A 23,302-nucleotide genomic window follows, 5' to 3' on the forward strand; every position below is an offset into this window, starting at 1 on the left:
CTTAACGATTATCTCTCAGAATTCGTTCAAGCGACCAAATTTGAGTGATAAACTTTACATGTAAATGTGGCCATTGTTCAATTTTCATTTGAAGGATAATTTTAAGGTGAACTTAAAATCCATCATTTATCTCCAGTAGACCACAGGCTGTGTTCTCCACAAGGAGCCAGCAGATTACATTATATTCTGCTGGAAGCCCAGTGAGAACAATGCAGCTGCTCACACATCTGGGCATGTGACTAATCAAATGCTAGGATCTGCAAACAGCTCCTGGAGGCTCATTTACATGCAAATGAAGATGATAAAGTGTTAATGGCAATTACTGGCCATTAATACTTTATGCAAAAAGATCGCAAAATCTTTCTATCATTCAGTTGTTGAAAGGTTATCTTTGTGTGTAGATGGGTCTTAAGAGTTTTTCTGAAACACAGCAGCATTTTAGAATAAATACACTTTGAAGTTTGCCTGATTGGCACAGGAACAGAGCTCTCAAGTCAAAGAGGTGGGCCACGTGAGACACTCCCACCCTCAGCAAGTTGATTGACAGCTCTTTCCCTATACACAAGCAGGGAGAGACAGAGTTGAGGGATAAAATTGTGGCTTCATGCAGCCACACCTAAGAGTTTAGACATTTACTGCTTGCTGATTTCTTATTGTGTTTAATGTATGTAATAAGCTACTAGGTGGTGCTGAGTGGGAAGCTCTGGATGATATTCAGGAGTAGTATTCAAATTTTTAACAACAGGTTTCCTATTTAAATGACAAAGATATGTGCTGCCTACCGTGTAACACAACCAAAAAAATATTCCTCCATCTACTACAAAATAAAATAGTAATATTTTGAATACGCTATAAATTAAATGGTCTCCCCATTTTTGAACAACTTGAGTAAATATGGTAGCCAATCTGATAACTAGCCAAAGTGTATAACACTTTATTTAATTGACATGATGTTTTGTGCTTGAAATTCACTCTAAAGTGCTGTCCAGTATGGTTCTCTCTTCTCTCTTATTTGCTGTTTACTGTCTCTTGTCAAATGAAGTCCATCTCTAGTGACAGAGAAACAGGAAGTGGAGGTGGATGTTTATTTAATTCTGCCCATAGAAGTCTATGGAGAGGGGAGGAGGAAGCTGCTGCCGTGTGAAAAACAGAGATACTCACACACAGATGCTGCTGCAGCTAATGATGTTTACTGTGTTACAGCTGCTGGACTTGCCAGATTGGAGTCGGGAAGGTATTTTTCCCCTAAAAGGGGAACATTGGCTTGTAGTTCATTGGGCTTTGTTTGCCATCCTCTGGATCAACACTGGGGGAGTAACAGACTGAACTGGATGGACATATGTCTGTTTTCAGCCTAACATACTATATTACTATGGAATCTCATCTACTCTGCTCAGTACTGCTGTATAATGTCTCCCATGATGCTGTTTTTTTCTCTGCATGTGCTACAGAGAATCAAAGAACAGAATCTGCTGTTTTCTTCATGTTTAGTATATAGGAGGCATCATAATATCAAATAGTCTCCACCCACTATCTCAGAAAAAAACATAGTATGTTAGGCTGAAGGGAGACAATGTCAATCTAGTTCAGCCTGTTTCCACCCCCTTGTTGATCCAGAGGAAGGCAAAACTAAAACAATGAGGCAGAAGCCAATTTAACCCATTTGGGGGGCATATTAGCACTTTCTGCTTAGCTTAAGCAGCGCTGCTGATTAGAGCCACCTGATTGGCTCTTCGGCACCACGTGACTACACAGCGTGCACGCGGATTGCCTTCAGCAGACGTGCACTACACAATACAGTTAAGCAGACGTGCGCTACACACTACACTTAAGCAGCACGGGGTTAGGGTTTAGGGTTAGTTTTAGGGTTAGTGTTTAGGTTTAGGGTTGGGGTTGGGGTTAGGTTTAGGTAACCCTAAACCTAACCCCGTGCTGCTTAAGTGTAGTGTGTAGTGCACGTCTGCTTAACTGTAGTGTGTAGTGCACGGCTGCTGAAGGAAATCTGCGTGCACGCTGTGTAGTCACATGGTGCCGAAGAGCCTATCAGGTGGCTCTAATCAGCAGCACTGCTTAAGCTAAGCAGAAAGTGCTAATATGCATTTGGGGGGAAAGAATTCCTTCCCGACTCCATATTGGCAGTCAGAATAATCCCTGTGTTTTGAAAATTCCTACCTGATGCCAAGCCCCGGATCAACAACATGGCTGGTTATTTAATGTCTATATCCTATAATATCAAACAAAAAAATAAAGCTGATGGCATGTTATCAGCAACAGCTTATCTTTTCTTAAGCCATTAAAAACTATTGTTATCTTATTTTAACATAACAAATTCTATTGTAAAGCAATTGAAAGGGGAAATAAACCAGGGCACAGAAAGTTGTAACAACTCGTTGAGTCATGATACACTTTTACTCCACCCGGGCTCAAATTCAAACTGGTTTGTAACTTTATAAACACATTGGTACCTTACACACACTCAGTATATTACAGTTATCCTTTGCTTATGTCCCTATATTTGGACATTGAGTGCCACAGATCTGGACAATCTATTTGTGGGAGGAGTCCAGAGTCACATGACTAGGGGGTGATCTGTGTGTTCAGGACTCTGCTGTGCTGCTTTTTATCCCTGTTGTATGAAGATGGTATGTAGCAGAGCTGTATGTGATGTACATGTAGCAGAGCTGTGTGGTGCATTGTGACACCAGAAACACTGGTACTATATAATTACCTAATAATTACTAGTCTTTGTATAATGACAAGTTATACCATTTCTTAATTTACTGGCTTTATCAGTTTCCTACATTTTACAACATCTCAGTGAATATAAATCTGCCCTGGTCATGTGGTGATCACACAGGATCACGGACTATTAGAAAAGCGAGATCTGATAACTGTACTGTAACAGGTGCCGCACCGCATCACATGACCAGCACATATTGTTTATAGACAGGCATGACTTTTCCTGAATTATTAGTTTGTTACTGATTAAACTGATATAAAAGGAAAGCGCAAAGCAGAAAATTGTATGACTTTTCATCTTATAAAGAAATAATACTTCATTGCTGAAACAGAATACCAAACCCCCTTTAAACCCTACTAATGTTACTCCTTAGCAGGAGCAATAAGGAAAATTATATCCCCCAGTAACATTTGCCAATTATCTTCAATTCTGTCAAGTTCCTGAAACCCTTTATTACTAACTGCATTGAAACTTTTTCTTATATTGTCCAAAGTTTCTCATTTTCATTAAAACAGAAAATGAGTAAAACACAAAAAAAAGTATAGAGAACAGTAACAAACTGGCATTTTCCCATCAAATTGCTTGTGTCTTTGGAATTGGCCACATGGGAAAAATCTGTCTGCCAGCTTAACTGTGACCATATTAAATGGAACATTTGAACTCAAGTTTGCAGCTTGTCTGCCCTTCTAACGGTAAAGTTGAAAGGCAGCAAAAATCACATCAGTAGGGCTCATACTGATTGAAACTCAAGACAGTTCTCAAATCTCCGAGGAAAAGGAAACTTTGTGCATTTACAACTAGAATAAATGCCAAAAATAGAGACTGCATGAAACAAAAAATAAACATCGCAGAAGGAATTAGTGGATGAGTATAATGCTGGCGATATAAATGCTAATGATTTCACTGATTAAATAATTAGGGGAAGTTCATTAGTACACATTATTTGCATTCAATGCTATTGACAATTTGAATGTAACAGAATCCCTTCATTAATCCTTTTATGTGTCAATGGGAAATGGCAATATAACAGCCGATTATTCTCAAGTCCAAATGGAGTTTTTAAAGTGGACACGGACGCAGAAAATAATTTTACTTTCTGTGACAATTTAGACTTGGAGTAGATTTATATAGGTCATGTCAAAAAGATCTATGTAGGTCATGGCATTTACTATTCTGCCAACCTGCCCATCTTAATAAATCTATATGCAGTTTGACAAGACGTCTACTGGGAGACAGTGATATCAATGATGAGCATGATTGTTCTGAGAGCTGATCACTAGAGGGGAGAAGTTAAATGGCATCAATGAATGTGTGTATGTCATTGGGTGACTCATACGCCTCAGCAAGGACTCCCGTGCAGAAAATATCTACCTGATTCAGTATCATAAAGGGCATGAAAGAGGAGACCTCACTGCAGGCAACATGTGATGCCTTAATATCAATCCAAGCCTCCAGTAGGATTCACACTGTTTGATCTACACTATGAGTTTGAGTTTGTCCCCTAAAGGTTGCAGTCCTAAATACTAAAAGTGACAACTGCTTTTATAGTGCCTTAGAATTTAAACCCAGCACTTTTCTAAATTGTATCACTGACCCTGATCTTCACCAATTCATGTCAAGAAAAGCAATAAGAAGCAACTTCTTTGCTGTACACCTCCAAGGAGAAGCATTCTGTTATGAAATGCTCCAAGAGATGCAGGAACATTTCTGTATATTCCAAAAAGTTGAAGAACAATAAAGTTTGAGGTCGCCTGCACTTGGCAGAGCCGGATTCCGCATTCGGCGATGACCCTGCGTACCTGTGTTCTTTCGTTTTCATCTATACTGCCAAGTGGCTCGAGGTTGGACGGTTTCCATTGACTTCAATGGAAGCTGGCAGTGCAGAATTCGCACAAAAATTTCCGCGAGCGAAAATCCCAAATGATTTCCACTTGTGTCGAGTAAGATTCGATTTCCCATAGCAAGCTATGGACGGCATTTTCTGCAGAACCACAGTGAGGATGCCTGCCATGGATTCCGCAGTATAAATCCCTCCGTGTGCGGGCATCGTTGGAGTTTACGTTTTTAGTTTTTCAGTCCAGTATGTGAGATAAAAGATTAATTGATGACTATATAAAAAAGTGCAGCATCTAAGATTAAAGGCCCATTTACACGCAACGATTATCGTTCAAAATTCATTCAAACGACTGCAAATGAGTGATAAAAGTTACATGTAAATGCTGCCATCATGCACTTTTTGTCGGAACGATGATTTTAAGGTGAACTTAAAATTCATTGTGCAGCTGCAGAGAGATAAAGTATCTCTTAACAGACCGCATGCTGTGTTCTCTACGGGAGCCAGGAGATTACATTGTATTCTGCCGGGAGCCGCATGAAGAACAAGGCAGCTGTGTGCAGAGCCCAGTGTGTGTGTAATCACATGCTGGGCTCTGCAAACAGCTCCCAGAAGCCATTTTACATGCAAATGAAGATGATAAAGTGTTAATGGACATTAGTGTCCATGAACACTTTATGCAAAAAGAGCTTGAAGGTTTATCTTTGCATGTAAATGGGCCTTAATATAAAATCCAAGACTTTATTACATTACTGCATACAATCCAACACACAGAACAAGCATCTCTAACATGTTTTGACCCATGCATGGTCTGAACCATCTTACTGTACTGGTCTTGCATGTTGGATCTTAGGTAGAGATGAGCGAACGTACTCGGTAAGGGCGATTTCGCAATCGAGCACCGCGATTTTCGAGTACTTCACTACTCGGGTGAAAAGTACTCGGGTGCGCTGTGGGGCGGGGGGTTGCTGAGGGGAGTGGGGAGTAGCAGCTGGGAACAGGGGGGAGCCCTCTCTCTCTCCCTCTCCCCCCCAATCCCAGCTGCAACCCCCCGCTCACCCACAGCGCACCCGAGTACTTTTCACCCGAGTAGTGAAGTACTCGAAAATCACGGTGCTCGATTGCGAAATCGCCCTTACCGAGTACGTTCGCTCATCTCTAATCTTAGGCAGTAATTCAATAATGCCTTGGATTTTATCCTAATCTTAATAAGCTAAACTTTTCTATATACACTGCAAGACATTTGGTGTAATCCTTCATTTCCATGTGACTAGAGGCAGCAATTGGTGAGCTGGACTATATTTCTATTTTCTAACGATTAATTGATATTCTAAACTATGCTACCTTATAACAGAGAGCTTCCATTCTTTGTTACTAGTTTATAGGATAAAACTAGAGGGTTGATAGGAACAACAACTACTTCTGCACGGTTCATCACATATTATAGCCATGTGAATACGGCTTTGGGCAAGGCAGGTGGAGTTTAGGGCATCATTAAAATGACCGATATAGTTTGAGTGCAACCAATATGGGTTGTTAGCAGGTAAATCTATACAAATATCAGAAGAATTCAGATTTTATGTGCCTTTTCCAGCAGCCGGTCAGCTGACTACAGACCATGACATTTACAGGCTATACAGACTATACATTACAGGAAGGTCTCCAGCATCTTGTAAGTCGTGAGCCCTTTATCAGCATGATAGGTTATATTATATATTCAACACATATTAAAAGTGAAAAGTTTGTTAAAGATATGACTAAATGATACGATTTTCATCCAAGTGTTAACTGCCATTGATATGGCTTTGACGCTAGAACCAAATTATAGTAATGCTATGTTGCTTGTGCACAACAGTATCTACAGCCGGTAAGCCCCATGCCGAGAGCTGGAGAGTTACCTGTGACCCACTGGTTGGGGAACGCTGAACTGCAGTAATGAACAGCAATGTAGAGCTTACTGGTAGATGCTTAAGTAACATTGAGGGATCTGAAACTCTCTACCTGCCCGGCTATTTTTCAAGCTCTATTCTACTCTTTGTAGGAGAAATTACTCTAGTAATTGCAAGTGATGCATTACCCTAATATTTTATATAAAGCACCTCCAAACCTGATATGCAGCTTAGACATTCTAAGTAAAATCATTTTGAAACCAGACATGAAAACACACAACACAATGTCTTAGCTGGCCATACACATAAGATAGCTGCTGGGCAAAAATTTCTTTGGATGACAGCTCTATCACTCCTTCCTACCTCCCCATATTCTTGACTCAAGAAGAAGCAGACACTTCTTACAACATGTTTTAAGTCAACAAGGGAGTAAGGATATTGAAATCCAACATGCCCAATCCTTGCTTCCCCAAACATCTGCCATCTGGTACAGTCGGGCGGTCCCTTTACACATCATATTGTTGGCAGATACCCACATTAATCTAATGGGCGGGGTAACATTAGCCTCATATTATGAAGACCTAGTCTAAGCGAAGGAGGCTGCGTCCAAGATGCTGGTGACCTTTCTCCACAGGTTGATAGAACTCCAGAACTGATACTGTATCTTTATGATCCTAGTCATTAAATGCTGTGAAAATATATTACAAAATCCCCAATAAATAAAACATACTCTTGAATATTTTATTTCTTATAATCAGCTAGAAATAAACTGCTACTGCTATAGATGAGCTGGCTATGACAGTGAGACATCTGCCTATCCTGGAGACCCCCACTGTGCTATTAACACTATCGTCTTGGTGAGGATCAGTGAGAAATATATTATGAATGCTGTAGATGAGTTGGCTATGACAGTACGACATATGCCTATCCTGGAGACCCGCACTGTGCCATTAGCCCCGTCAGCTTGGTGGGGGTCCAGTCACTTAGCTACTCTTTAATATTACAACATGATCTAAAATCTCTTTTGCAATTCTGAATATTTCTGTATCAGTAAAAGCACCCCAGCTCCCCTAGTACAGTACATTGGCCAATTGGCGGAGCGGCCATGAAACTTAGGCAGACTATGGAAAGTTTGCAACATATTATATATATATACAGAGAGAGAAAGATGTATATATGTACATTTCATTACTAAGACAACTTGAACTCCTTGCTGATTTAACATGTTGCTAAAGGAGATATGAGGTTGTAGTAGCAGAACACACATGGCTCACATGCCCAGAGAAAATTTTAGAAGTATCCTCATGATTTATGGCTGTCTTACACAAGTGTATGGTTACACAAATACACTCTCATGTTGTCGCTCACATGGGTTGTGCAAAATACGCACACGAAAAAAATTGCATCATGTCCTATCTTGATGTCTATTATGTGCATATACATACCAAGATAGTGCATGGGGATTGGTGGCACAGAGCAAGTACACATCATTTGCGTACTTGCTGCGTGCTTGCGCTAATTACTGTCGTATAAGCCCGGCCTTGCATGTTCCAGTATGGGTAGCTTCCTAGGCAAGATAAGTCATAGCTGTGCATCTCACCCATAGAGACCACGTATAGGGACAGTTCCTGAGATCAGTTCCCCGGAACTGAATTGTAATGCAAAATGAGCTTAAAACTACAAGCACTTATTTGAGCCCTTTTAATATAAAACCTTTTAACCCCTTCAAATGAGGAATATCATAGAAAGTCATCCAGAAGATAGGGTTAAAAGTCAATTTAATGTTGCTGCTTATTCATTTTGAGATCATTAAAAAAAAACTAATGCTACATGGGACAGCAGGCGCTCCTCACAGAACCCATTATTAGCTAGTAATATTAGAAGAGAAGTATTTACCCCCTCCTCACCTAAGTTCAAGCCTTATCTAGTCCTGACAGCTAATTATTTTTAGTAAGCGACATGGTCCTGAAAGGTACATTATAGTAATACATCAAAATTAGATTTAATTAATTGTCAAAGATAATACATACTGTGTAGGCTCTGACTAATTAGGCCTTTTTAAACAGGTTTAACCCTTCATATCAAGCACTTTGTTTTAAAGTAGATTTGTGAACCGGTAATAACAAGTCAAACATTTCTGAAGTAAATGAAGAGATTTTTGCAGAGGAGGGGGGGATGAAACTGATTTGTGTGAATTAACTATGTTGTGCTTTTTCTATCCAGTTTGTTAATACATACTGTACATTGTCACTGTTTTTTTTAGACTTACATCTGGGTGTTTCCTTATGAAATGTTGCCATCTGGTGGTTGTCTTGCCAAATCACAGTCTACTTAGATCATGCCTTCCTTTGTGCTTATATTCAGCATGAAATTAACAGCAAGTGCATCAGAGAAAATAAGATAATAGCAGATCAGGGTGCAATTCTAGAATGACAACACCTGGCACAGTAGTGGCATCCAAGCTCAGTCATGCCACTTACACCACCCAGTCACTGCTGCCCAGTCCATATGTGTGCTCCATTCAGATATTAAATGTTATTTTCCGGTTGAATTCATTGTTGTCACAGCTGTCAACGGCATGCTTTAAAGATCTATTCTAGTGCTAATAGGAGCCCCAGGGAGCAGCGTGAATCTCTCCTGAGCCACAGGTTGAGTGTCATTGGCCTTCTATGTGACAGATAAGAAGAGACAGCACATCCTTCTCTTGGTCAGGAATTGTGATTAGAGATGAGCGAATCTTTAAAAATTCTCCTTTCCATTGATTCTCCATCAGACTGTGAATCTCAGAGCTGCTGAATTGATTCCCCTATCATATATAGCTCGGCAAATATTTGTAACAATTCAGATTCATTCTCCAAAATGCAAACTACTAATCTTGGAGCTGCTGAATTGATTCTACCATCTCTAATTATGATACATATTATGATACATTGTAGAGGGAGATATGTATAGGTGAGGGAAGGCTTACCAAATATATGTCAAAATAAGTAGATGCATGTTTGTGTATTTGTGTATACAGCTATATAGATGATGCAATTGTTAACCTGACTCTTGCATTGTGTAACTACAATGTACTAGAAGGCTGTAAATCAAGTTAAGTTATCATAACACATTAAATGTCAAGTTAATGCTTGCTACATCCATATATTCAGTATATGCTTCCCTATCTTGAAACACACCCGGGTGGAGATATGTGTGGTGCTCTTGCCACAGTAACCTTGGAGCACAATAGCCCGCTAAGCTTTTTATTTCCTAATACATATTACAATGCATTTATTCCCAGCAGTGGAAGCAGCAGGCACTGGTGCTTTGTTAATCTGAAGAGTGTCTGTATAAGAAAGACATATGTACCCCCAGCTCTGGTGCTCTGCATAGTAATGGTGCTCCAGTCTTCCCCCAGCATAGCAGATAATACACTATTGTTGGAGCAGGGAGGATTTATAGCCTCACTGATCAGTGATTCACAGCTCTCAGACTCTGATTTCATGTGTCACACGTAAAGCAATGACAACGCAGCCATCGAAAAGATCCATTCGGTCCATCCTGAAGGACGCCCTTGGAGTTAGAACAGAATAATTGTAAGACATAAATTACACACTCAGGATGAAACTAGGGACACGGAGAAGATGTTCCATAAATGTCCTTGGAAGCATATGAGGAATACATGAGCAGGATGCAGCTTGCACTTACTTATACCCCTGCTTTTACTGCTCCTAATAAAGCACACACTGGCTGGAGCTGTTTAATTAAATCATTATTTCCAGCAGTTACATTAAGTAAAAAAAAGCATCCACTGGAGATTTTCCTTCCACGCAGGTGATTAATTCACCAGCATGTTAGATGGGGAGAGTTAAAGGGGGTTTTCATCACTGGTGATGTCTAGCCTGCTGATAACCCTTTGCTCACTGCAACACAAGAGGCAATCTTAAAGAAACACTGAACATAAACTATGCTGCCTTATAATCAGTGTTCCCTTTAAACTGTGTGCCCTAGAACAGAAAGGGTTTAAACAACGTACTAATGAGGGTCAACCAGCCCAATGCATAGCTTTATGGTACTTGTCTGTTGGGTTTGCAATTTTTAACTCTATCATTTCCAAAGCACACGGTTTAGAGGGAACAGAGTTTATACTGAAATAGTAAAGCTGCCCAAGAGATATACGAAGGTCATTCAGAAACATGTATATATTTTAGATTTATAGGTACTCTATGTGATGTAAAGGAGGGCATTATTAGACTCACTGTCAGTAATCCCTTTGAACAACACTACACACTGCCTCTCCAAACCTAAGTGTTTACACACAATAGGTTGCATTCACCTGTACAGCAAATAAAAAGATAGATTTTAGGCTTACTGTCCCTTTAAGAGATAAAGGCGCACCTGCTAATATGAGCTCAAGTCTACTAGAATCTACAGTGGCCGTGGACCACGGAGAAAGCAGAGTAGATTTCTAATTTAACCCATGATTTACCTCATTGACTGCATTGTTTACAGCTGGGGGGTTCTGTCCACCTTTTCCTGGGGCTGTTTTTTCTGGGATTTTCTCATTGTTTTGTGTGGATGAAGAATTATAGGGTTTTAGGAACATGAAGTCACTCTTGGCTGACTCCGGGGTCAGACATACTTTATAACAATAGTTTTGGGGACCACTCCCTGAAGACTCCATGCAGTTGGTCTGAACTTTATTCCCAGATGAGATCTGCAGATTGATATTGGAGTTTTTGAATACATCTCCTGAGGATGCAGAGCTCATGCAGCAGCAGCAACAGGTATGCATGGAGGAGCACTTGTAATCCTGCAGGGACAGTCTGTCTTTGTGACATTTAATGATTGTGAGTACAATTATAGCCACTAGGAAGGTGAAGGAAACCGAGCCAAGGGACACTATTAAATAGAGAGTCAGGGAAGAAGTGGTGGAGGGATCTGAATTTAAAGGCAGGTCATTTAATTCTGATGGGGTCTCCGGGATGCTGTCCACCACGGTCAGCACTATGGAAACAGAGGTGGACAGGGCAGGTTGACCATTGTCCCTGACTTGGATCAAGAGTCTGTGTCTTGTCGCATCCTTGTCCCCTAGTGCCCTTATAGTCCTCAGCTCCCCTGTGTATAAAGCAATGCTGAATAAGGTGGAATCAGTAGCTTGGAGTATCTGGTAGGAAAGGCGAGAGTTCTGCCCAGAGTCAGCATCCATGGCTGAGATCTTGCCTACCAAGTAGCCAGGGTCTGCATACCTTGGCAGAATCTCTGTGGCCACAGTGCCATTCTTGGGTAAAGGGGACACAATCACAGGGACATTGTCATTCTGGTCCAGGATGAAGACGTTGACTGTCACATTGCTACTTAGTGGGGGGAATCCTGCATCCTGAGCCTGGACTCTGATCTGGAAGTTCCTTATCTGCTCGTAGTCAAACGAGCGCAGGGCATAGATGTTGCCACTGTCAGAGTTAATGGACACATATGTGGACACTGGCATGCCCTGGATCTGCCCTTCCAGGATGGAGTAGGAGAGGTAGGCATTCTGGTTGGAGTCGGGGTCCAGGGCAGTGACTGAGCAGATGGATGCCCCCGGAGGGTTATTCTCTATCACATAGACCGTGTATGAAGGCTGCACGAAGGTCGGGGTGTTGTCATTGATGTCGGTCACCTGCACGGTGATGATCTTCTTGGTCATCAGCGGCGGAGAGCCGAAGTCCCTGGCACTGATGGTGATGTTGTACTCGGGCACTGCCTCCCGGTCCAGCATCTCGGTGGTCACCAGGGTGTAGTAGTTCTTGTAGGACGAGTGCAGCTGGAAGGGGACATTCTTGGGGATGTCACAGTTGACATCCCCGTTGTCCCCAGAGTCCCGATCCATGACGCTGATGACAGCTATGACAGTGCCCGGAGGGGCATCCTCCATGACGGGGGTAGACACCGACGTGAGAATGACTTCGGGGGCATTGTCATTCACATCCAGCAGGTTGACCAGCACCCGGCAGTGCACGGCCACCGCGGAGGGCCCCCGGTCCTTGGCTTGTATGTACAGTTCATACAGATTGGACTTTTCATAGTCCAAGATCCCCTTAACCCTCACATTGCCGCTGCGAGGCTCCACCATGAACAGATCCCTGACTTTCTGGGGGGCATGCCCGCTGAAGGTGTACTCGATCTCCCCATTGGTGCCCTCGTCCAGATCCGTGGCGTTCAGTTTAATCACTAGCGTCCCCCGGGGCACATTTTCCTGCAAACTGACCCGGTAAAACGTCTGGTCAAAAGTGGGCACATTGTCATTGGCATCCAGCACGCTGACTATAATCAGAGCAGTGCCTGATCGCTCCGGCACCCCTCCATCCATGGCAGTGAGCAGGACGCGGTGTGTCCTCTGCTGCTCCCGGTCTAGGGCTCTCTCCAGGACCAGCTCAGCAAATTTGCTCCCGTCGCTCCTGCTCTGCACCTCCAAGGAGAAGAAGCCGTTGGGGCTGAGCTTGTAGGTGCGCAGCGAGTTGGTGCCCACATCGGGGTCCTGGGCACTCTCCAGTGGGAAGCGGGCACCGGGAGCTGCAGACTCAGTCACCTCCAGCACATAATCATGCCAAGGAAAGCTGGGTGCGTTGTCATTGATATCCAAAATCTCCACCTCCACCCTATAGAGCTCCAGGGGGTTCTCCATCACCACCTGCAAGTGCAAAGAACAAACCGGCTGGAACTCGCAAACTTCTTCCCGGTCTATCTTCTCGTTGACGAAGAGGATCCCATTCTCCAGGTTCACCTCCAGGTGCTGCTTGTTGCTTCCAGACACGATCCTGAAGCGCCTTGCCGACAGCTTGGAGATATCCAACCCCAGGTCCTCCGCGATGTTGCCCACAAATGCCCCATGGTCCAGCTCCTCCGGGACTGTGTAGCGGATCTGGCTGGAGGCAGGCACCAGGCAACAGGTGAGCAGTGCAGGCAGCAGGATCCGAGCACACCAGGGTCCTCTCCTCATATCCCACCACATCTCCTCCACTGCTGCTGAGGATCTTCTCTGGTCACACTAATGCAACTCAACAAATCCTCAGGCAAAAAAAAAAATCCTCCTCCAGCTCTGTCACTGGGGAGCCTGGCTCCAGCCAAGATCTCTTAATCCAATCTGATAGCAGAAAATCGGAAGCTCTTTGCTAAATGTGAGGATCTTGCTACATAGACTTGTGTTTCTTCAATATACTTTCAACAATCCCCCCTCCCTCCTTCCAGCTCCCCAGTCATCACCCCTCCCCAACTATTTTCATTTTAGAAGAGGGCTGGATCCAAATTCACATTACAGCCTCTGTATTGGTGGACAGAGACATAGTGAACTGAGAGCTGCAGTTTACAGCTGTTCTGCTTAACCCTTTACACACAGGGAGGGAGTTGATTTAGGCTGTGGATGGCATTTGCAATATTGTTGCGCTTGCTCTCTGTTTGGCAGCTGATGCGTTACTGTATCCGATCCTAGTGTAGCAGATATCAGAAATGCAAACCAAATGTTATCACCCCTATCTCCAGGCAGGCTATTGGCACATACAGGAATGCATATGTGACAGTCAACATATAATCACCTCTACTGATCACAGGAGATGTCCGAGTTCATTGTTACCTTGCGACAAGCACATCCAGTTTTCATCACACCTATGGACAATGCTGTCTCTCCCTCCTGTGATGTGTTTGTGTGTTTACTGCTAGAAGGAATATGTAGGTGCTAAATAAACAAGATGATTATAGTAATTGTGCCTAGACTTTACTGGCTGTAACCCATTGTGAGCTGGAGCACAGCACTGACATGTAGTAAAGCAAGCCCAGCTAATGACATACTAACTTTGTTGCTATCTAGCAGCTCATAAATTAAATGATTCATCCCAACAATGCAAAGAAGTTTGTACATTCCTTCATCATGAACTAAAAATCCCCAAATAGCTCACTATAAATAATTGTATGGGATTTGTCAGAGGGCCAAATGCATCACATTTATATCAACAATCAATACAAATGTACAATATGTCCATTAAATGTTCCTAATGATTGATAGGGTTTCAGGTGATCACATCTGATTGTTATGAGATGCAGCAATTATGTGGACAAGAGCTTATTGTTGAAGTATTGTATAACATTTCAGGATTTTATTGGGGGAGTGCCCATTATTAGGGACCCCTTAAAGTAGTCCATGTGGCCCTCACTCTGGTCACTCCTCAGTAGGGACCTTTCACACAGGACAGAATAGGCAATCTAATGCACACAAGCCACGGTCAACACCGCAGGCTACCTATGGATTTTGATGCAGAATTGAAAATGGCTTAAAACCTGCCTCTAATTCTTTATCAAGATTTGCAGATAGGCCGGTGTCACATGGGCATAGGCGCATTTACGCACACATTTGTGCCATTTGCACAATGGGCATTGCATATTTGCATGCGTATGTGCGTATTTTACTGTACTTTTTTGCGCATGCAAAAAAAAAAACATGCATCCATGCTCCCATTGATTAAGATTGTGCAAAATACGCTTATGTGAACCAACCCATTGAAATGAGTAGGTTCTCTTCGCTTTGTATTGCGCGCATAAAAAAAACTTTGCAAATACGTTTCTGTGAATCCAGCCTTAGGCTGGATTCACACGAACGTATATCGGATCGGTTTTCACGCTGAGCCGATATACGTCGTCCTCATCTGCAGGGGGAGGGAGGATGGAAGAGCCAGGAGCAGGAACTGCGCTCCCGCCCCTCTCTGCCTCCTCTCTGCCCCTCTGCACTATTTGCAATGAAAGGAGGCGGGGCGGGGCTAAGTTTTGAGAATTAGACCCGCCCCCATTCCGCCTCACCCCATTGCAAATAGTGCAGAGGGGCAGAGAGGAGGCAGAGAGGGGGCAGGAGCTCAGTTCCTGCTCCTGGCTCTTCCATCCTCCCCCTCTTGCAGATGAGGACGACGTATTTCGGCTTGGAGTGAAAACCGAGCCGATATACGTTTGTGTGAATGCAGCCCACGGGTGGATTCAGACAAACGTATATCGGCTTGGTTTTCACGCCGAGCCGATATACGTCGTCTCTCTCTGCAGAAGGGGAGGCTGGAAGAGCCAGGAGCCGTGTTCTGAGCTCCCGCCCCCTCTCTGCCTCCTCTCCACCCCTCTGCACTATTTGCAATGAGGAAAGGTGGGACGGGGGCGGGATTAATTCTCAGAACTTAGCCCTGCCCCATCCCACCTCCTTTCATTGCAAATAGTGCAGAGGGACGGAGAGGGGATGGAGAGGAGGCAGAGAGGGGGCGAAAGCTCAGTTCCTGCTCCTGGCTCTTCCATCCTCCCCCCCCCCCCCCCCTGCAGATGAGTACACCGTATATCGGCTGGGCGTGAAAACCGAGCCAATATACGATCGTCTGAATCCAGCCTTAGACATGCAGATTTTGGTGTGGAATTCGACAGCTGCGTATTTGGATGCTTTCTGCAGCATAATTCCGAACATATTAAAAGTCCCTTATAGGTTCATAATGTGGGTAACAGCAAAGAAGATCAGCTAATCACTGGGAGGCATGTAGAAAAGGGATATTCCAGATAGGACAATGCCTTTAAGGGCTCTTTCATATGACTGTATGCGTTTTTACGGTCGTCCATATGCGCCGTACGATTACATGAGTGAAGAATAGCCGCGATAGAATCCCGAACTTTAGCTGCGTATTTTCTGCCGTTCACAACGGCGGCTGCTGCGTATCGGCAGAAAAATACACTGCAGCGTGGAAATCGCTCAATCTGCAGAAATGCTTGGAATGACTGCTAATGCTTAAATAGAGCCAGCGGTCTTCTTATCCCAGAAGCTAAACTCCCTCCTCCTCCCTTTTTTCAGCTCCCATAGGAGTCTATTTGAGTTTCCAGCATACCTCTGCAAAAGATAGGGCAAGATCTATCTTTTGACGCAGCGTATAAAATTGGTGATCGAAAACTGTCGCTGATGTGCTATTTTTCCCGGGGTGATTTTTTTACGTGTCCAAAACTCATTTATCTCAATGAATACATTGGGAATACATTGGATTTCAATGTTTCGGATGGTCACGATTTTTGGACACAGTTGATAGCTGCGTATATATGGTCATATATGCACTAATGCACGTATTAGATATATTGCACCATGTGATATTGATTTCTGATGAGCGGATGCTTCTGACAGGGAGTTCACTGAGGAGGTGAAACTGTGTTTTTCTATTGGCTTATGCATTGCACATTGTCTGTATATATATGTGGGTGTTTACAGTTTATGCTTATGCTTGACAAAGACCACATAGGTCGAAACGTCGCATATCTGCATGGAGTTATAAATAAACCTGATGGACTTTTCCTAAAAAACAAAGATCTGAGTTCCTGAGGTCCACTCCCTCTTTTGCATGTTGGATTATATCTCTCCTCCACTTCAGCATTTGCAGTGGAAGGGGGTGGGATGGGGGACGTGTAAGCTCCACTTTGTCTCGCCCACTCCTATTGCTGGCTATGGACAAGGGGTGGGAGCTCAGCTACGCCCCCGTTCCGCCCACTCCCATTGCAAACCGCTCAGAGGGGAGGAGAGCTAGTGAGGGGGAGGGAAGGGGGAATTGCTTAGATGGAAACATATATCGTCCGGCCGTGAAAACGACCGCCGATATATGCTTGTATAAATAAGCCCTAAGGCCTGGGGCTTCTTTCCCATCAGTGTATATCAGCCGCCATTTTAACAGTCAGCTGCGCTACCATCTGTGGCGTTAAAGCTCCTGAACGGGCACACAAATCTAACGTATTTGTGCCTGTTTACACAGCATGGGCTCCGGCGCATATACGCCAAGGCTACCATGCCATCGCACCTTTCCCCTCCCTCCCCTTCACAGGCTCACCTCTGCACTCCTCGCTGCCCTGTCCCGCCTCCTCCCATTACTGGCTGCGGACAAGGGGCGGGCAGGGGGCGGCGCTTAGCTCTGCCCGTCCCGCCCTATCCCATTGCAAAGAGCGAGCGGGGAGGAGAGCAGAGGGAGGAAGTTTGGCAGCCACATTGCTAAACTCTCTCCCACCTCCAGCCACTGTCATTGGCTCCCATAAGAGCCCATGCAGCGGCCAACGTATTCCGGCCCAAAAGATAGTTCCAAGACTATCTTTGGGGCCCGACTTAAAAACGCCCAGTGCTACATTGCTTTTACACTTTTGGAATTCAATGCATTAGATCACAGTGTATATCAGCCAGCCGTGAAAACGGCGGGCCTATATACGCTCGTGGGAAAGCAGCCTGAGGGGTAGTTTACTTTTTATGGACCAACACTAATATATTACGGAATTGGGTAAATAGTAATGCTCTAATAGTATTGTTATAATTATTATTATAGTCTCTCGCCTTACAAGTCTTTGAAGTATTACATATGCTATCAATATACAGACTGTGTCTGTCCATGGCAGAAAAGCCATTGAGAATTTGTACTCCACCATTGCTTCTGTGTTTATGCTTGAAGAAGGATAAAATTCAATAATCAGTCTATCTTACAGACTTGTTACATAAGCAATAGCTTAATATAGTAATGCAAGTCTTACAAATCCCAGCAAGTTTAGCTTTACTGGTTATTTTTAAACTGCAAGCTATGAACAGACTGGAGTATATTAAACCTTAGGTTGAGCGAATGCATACATAACAAATCCTGCATGTTAAGTCCATCACTTGAAAGATATGCTATAGATAGTGTCAAGAATGCACATATAGCGATATAATCTAAATATCAGGGTAGCCTTGGATAATGTTCATTATACGGTATTATAATAATAGTATTATAATGTAAAATCAATTTGGAGCATCTTTCCAAGATGTAGAGAATGTGTGACCTAGGGCTTATTCACAGGAGCGTATATCAAGGGAATCGGCAACACTAAGATCTGCCCCCATCCCGCCCCTGCCATTGCTGGCTGTGGACAATGAGCTTAGCTCCGCCCTGTCCCGCCCCCTCCTATTGCAAACAGCCAGAGGGGAAGAGAGAGGCAGAGAGCTGGTAAGGGGGAGGGAAGGGGGAAGAGAGCTCAGATGGTAGCGTAAAACGGCCCTTAGGCTTTATTCACACAAGCGTTTTATCGCAGCCCGCGACCATCTGAAGCATTGGATTTCAATACACTTGTTTAGATGGGCAATTTTTTTGGTGCGTAAAATCGGCTGGCTGGAAAAGATAGCACAAACAGTGCGCATCCCAGCCGGCGGCTTTTACGCTGACCGGAAAAGAAGGGTCTGGACCTATATTTTGCCAGAATATGCCGACCGGTCCCATACACTCCTATGGGAGCCAGTGAGAGCTGTCGAAAAAACGGGTGTGGGAGGGAGATTAGCTCACTAGCTCTGCTAAACTCCGGCTCTATCCCGCCCCCTCCCCTTGGCGGCAGCCAGCAAGGGGCGGAGAGGGGGCGGGAGTTTAACACACTATTGCCTGCCCCCTCCCTTTTCTGGCAGCCGGCAAGGGGCAGAGAGGGTGAGGGAAGGGAGTTTAGCAGCCGGGCCGTCTGAATGGGCGTTAAAATGGGAGATGTAGCTGCCACTTTGTTGTGGCTGCTCCTCGTTCATTCAATTTTTGGCCACGATGTGGCCGCAACGCTGGCGGACGAAAATCACAGTGCCCGTGAGGAGGAGCCCTTAGGCTGGATTCACAAGGGCGTATGTGCATTTTAAAGCGCGTTGAGTTTTTGAGCATGCCTCTGCATTTTTTACTGTACTTTTTGAGTGCGCAAATCGTTTGCATTTGCGCACGCAAAAAAATACAGAACAATAGTCCCAGTCAGTTAACTGGCCAAGTAATATAATTAGCTCCATATGTTCTATTTCCCTAAGTCAGTGGGTTCTATTCACTGCATATTGCGTGCGCTTGTGTAAATCCAACCATATGGGTAGATAAATAATTGCAATTAAGAGTGTTGTCTGTTTTGCACAACACTTTCTTTGTATAAGCCTCATTAGCCACAATGGAGAACTCAAAATACATTATTTTACATTGCATGGAAGGCCCATTGATTTTAATCCTCAGCCCTGGCGATTGGGTGCTGCAACCCTGCCACTCTTACAGTATTTGCTGACAGAGTGAGTCAGGTAACCACTGCCTGTCAATTAGAGGCCTCAACATCATTGCCTCTTCTCCTGGCATCAGCGCTCATATCCTGGGCACCATGATGACAGGAGTTCAGAACTCTTGACCAGCACTGCCATCATCTGACCCTGGGGTCCAGGACCCAAATGCAAATCTATAACATGGCCCCCATCTGCCATGTGCTTTCTATAATATTGATGTTTTTGGCCCCCCTTGGGCGCTGCGACTCCATACAACTGCAACTTATTAATCTTGTGAAATGAAATTTACCCAAATTGGATATGTCCATAATTTTATAGTATGATAAAGGAATATGTCCACCACATTTTTGACTACCTTTTTGGATTTCCTTCCGGGGTTTCAATTGAATTCTCGAAAATGGGATTCAGATGAAACCCCTGGGCAGAACCATAGACTTTCACTGCTCCAATGAAAACCAATAAGGTCTCTATTTGAGCAAGATTCTGTTTATTTTCACCATTGAACCAGACAGAATAGTGTGGTCAACTATGACCCAAGGACCTGAAGGGATTGTCTGGAGAAAATATAGAGCCACATCACAATAAAACAAATATGCAATACCCCCCTCAGCCCCAGCCCCAGCGAACCAGTGCTACAGACCCACAATTTGCCCGATCTCTGTTGACAGCGAAAGTCAGGTTACTGCTACCTGCCAATCAGAGGCCACAGCATCACTGTTCCAAACTCCTGGCATCATGGTACCCAGGATGTGAGTACTAATGTTAGGAGAACGGACAGGAACGCTATCTTTTCTCCTTAAGGAGAGCACCCAGAAAGTGAGTGAGTGAGGAGGCTTATAAGGCCATTCATGCTCCTCTGGGTAATATGCAAATAAGAGGGATGGAACAATACCTCTGCAGCTCCACCTATTGGAAGACAGCATTCCTGCAAGTCAATGTTAGACTCTTTATACAAGCCTTGTAGCAATGACTGGGAATTGAAAGACAAGCCAGAATCCATACACAGGCAGCTGTTTCAGCTGTTTGTCCCTCATTAGTGTGCAGTAGGTTTCTGGCTTGGATAGCAAGAGGCCTGTGACATGGTGATGCTACAACCTGTGATTGACAGGCAGCGGTCACCTGACTTCCAATGTCAGCAGATACTAGGAGAGTCGCAGGGCTGGACTATGAGGGATGCAGGGATGGACTACCAGGGCTGAGACCTGGTAAGTACACTTTATTCTATTGCTTTCACTTATTTAGCTCTAATTTTAAAAACTGATAATGTAATTTCTAGCAATGGGATACCCCATGATCAGCTCTTCATCTAGAAAGAGTCGATGCTGAACAGGGGCTCAAAGTGAACTGTAAGTAACACTGCAGGAATATATACAGCACTAATATAACTAAACAAAAACTTGTGGCCCTTTGTAAATATACTATATTGGCAGGGGTATCTGAAGAAACACTTCCCACACCCCAAGATACATCATAAATAAATTGTATTCATTCTAATCATAAGCATCTTACAGATCGTGGCATGGTCCATGGCTGTTGACTCTGCATCTCTAGATGTCATATAGAAACATTATATATATATATATATATAACCATTTGCAAATAAATGGCATTTATTTTGTTATGCAAACTGAAATATTGCAGTGAGGATCCACAAATTGACATTCTATTTTTGCAAAATGACCCCCAAGCTAGATAATAATCCAGTTATTTTATCCATTGTCTTAAAGCCTGTTTATATGCAAAGACAATCATTCAAACCAGTTTTAGTGATCATTTTGCATAAAGTGTTAATAGACACTAATGTCCATTAACACTTTATCACCTTCATTTGCGTGTAAAAGGGCCTCCTGGGGCTGTTTGCAGAGCCCACCATGTGGGCTGGGTTCTGCACACAGCTGCATTGTTCTCACATGGCTGCCGGCAGAATACAATGTAATCTCCTGGCTCCCATGGAGAACACAACATGCTGTCTATTGAGAGACACTTTATCTCTCTGTGGCTGAACAATGGATTTCAAGCACACCTTAAACACAACGATTCTCGCTCATCTGTGGTCGTTTGAATGAATTTTAAGCTATAATTGTGTGTGTAAATGGGCCTTTACACAGTTTGTGCTTGAAAGTTGACAGATACTCACCTGTGTGTTGTAATCCTCAAAGAAGGGCAGAATAGACGTGTAAAGTCGGCCATATATTAGGTAAGATCAGGGGCGTAACTATAGAGGGTGCAGGGGATGCGGTTGCACCCGGGCCCAGGAGCCTTAAGGGGCCTATAAGGCCTCTCTTCTCGATACAGGGAGCCCAGTACTATGAATAAAGCATTATAGTTGGAGGCCCTGTTACAGGTTTTGCATTGGGGCCCAGAAGTTCCAAGTTACGCCTCTGTGCAGCATGGTTTAGGTATGGGTATGGGTACAGATACAGATAGAGGGGGGCCCTGCTCACCTTTTGCATCAGGGCCCCTGAGCCTTTTGTTACGCCCCTGGGTAAGATACTTTGACCAAGCATATTCTCTGGACTAAGAACCCCACAGCACATGAGATCAGCACTTCTAAGTTGCAGCTATATGACCCTTCCACTTTTTCATAGAAGTCTTACTAACCAAATGCGTCCATGTGGCAGCTTATCATGTATAGCCAGCTACTGATTTGACCGATGGAGGCAATAATTTCACAAGTCAGGTTTGCTCAAGTCATACTGAGCCCTCCCGATCAATATGAATGCTTCACAAGCCGATCACAACGCATCAAGAGGTTCAGTTGTTGTACAAACCAAACACTGAATTGGTGGAGAAATGTGATAGGAGTCACTTTGACTATGAAATGATTAGTGCCAGGTTGGTGGTGAGACCCGTTTAAAGATGGCAGTAACTATAAAAAAAAAATTTCAATGCGCAAAAGAATATTTTTGAACAAAACAGGTTTTACATTCGTTAACCAAAAGTTAGGGTGCATTCACACGACCGTATATCGGCTGAGTTTTCACGCCCAGCCGATATACGGCGTCTCTCTCTGCAGGGGAAGAAGGCTAGAAGAGCCAGGAGCAGTGCTCTGAGCTCCCGCCCCCTCTCTGCCTCCTCTCCGCCCCTCTGCACTATTTTCAATGAGGAGAGGCGGGGTCGGGGCGGAGCTAATTCCCGAAACTTATCCCCATCCCCTTTCCATCTCCTCTCATTGCAAATAGTGCAGAGGGGCGGAGAGAGGGTGGAGAGGAGGCAGAGAGGGGGCGGGAGCTCAGAGCACTGCTCCCAGCTCTTGCAGCCTCCTTCCCCTGCAGAGAGAGACACCATATATTGGGCGGCTTGATATACGGTCATCTGAATGCACCCTTTAGAGAAGGAAATGTGAATCTTTGGCTTCAATAGTAAATAACTACAGCGGGTTCCACAGGAGCAGAAAGCCAATAGTACAGAGAGACTAGGTTCTCCAAATCTGGTTAAACACTAGAATAAGATTGTTCTGCCCGAGAGAATTTTGACTTGCTGCTCCATGTAGATTGTGGGATCACTGTGGCTCAGTGGTTAGCACTGGTGCACTGGGTTCAAATCCGACCAAGGTCAACAGCTGCATGTAATTTTTATGTTTCTCTCAGTGTTTACATGGGTTTTCTCCAGGTACTCTGGTTTCCTTCCACACTCCAAAAACATACTAACAGGTGAATGTATATTGTGAGCCCCATGGGGACAATGTAAATGATGACAATCTATGCAGAACACTGCAGAATATATATGCGCTACATATGTAAATTAATCAAATAATTTAACATTAACTGTAACATGCAAAGACCCTGCTGCAATACTGAGATCAG

At 43.9% G+C, this 23,302-nt stretch overlaps 1 protein-coding gene across 4 annotated transcripts in view; it reads right to left on the reverse strand.

Moving 5' to 3' along the window:
- The window catches only part of LOC136611245 (protocadherin-10-like), a 107,233-nt gene extending 93,600 nt beyond the window's left edge, over positions 1-13,633 (reverse strand). For all 4 annotated transcript variants that reach the window (XM_066590678.1, XM_066590676.1, XM_066590679.1 and 1 more), the window contains exon 1: positions 10,935-13,633. In XM_066590678.1, coding sequence (XP_066446775.1) covers positions 10,935-13,439 — 2,505 coding nt within the window. In that variant the 5' untranslated portion in view covers positions 13,440-13,633. The remainder of the gene's footprint in view (positions 1-10,934) is intronic.
- Between the last annotated feature and the right edge of the window lie 9,669 nt (positions 13,634-23,302).

This window comes from Eleutherodactylus coqui, chromosome 2 (assembly GCF_035609145.1).
Source record: "Eleutherodactylus coqui strain aEleCoq1 chromosome 2, aEleCoq1.hap1, whole genome shotgun sequence".
NCBI lineage: Eukaryota > Metazoa > Chordata > Amphibia > Anura > Eleutherodactylidae > Eleutherodactylus > Eleutherodactylus coqui.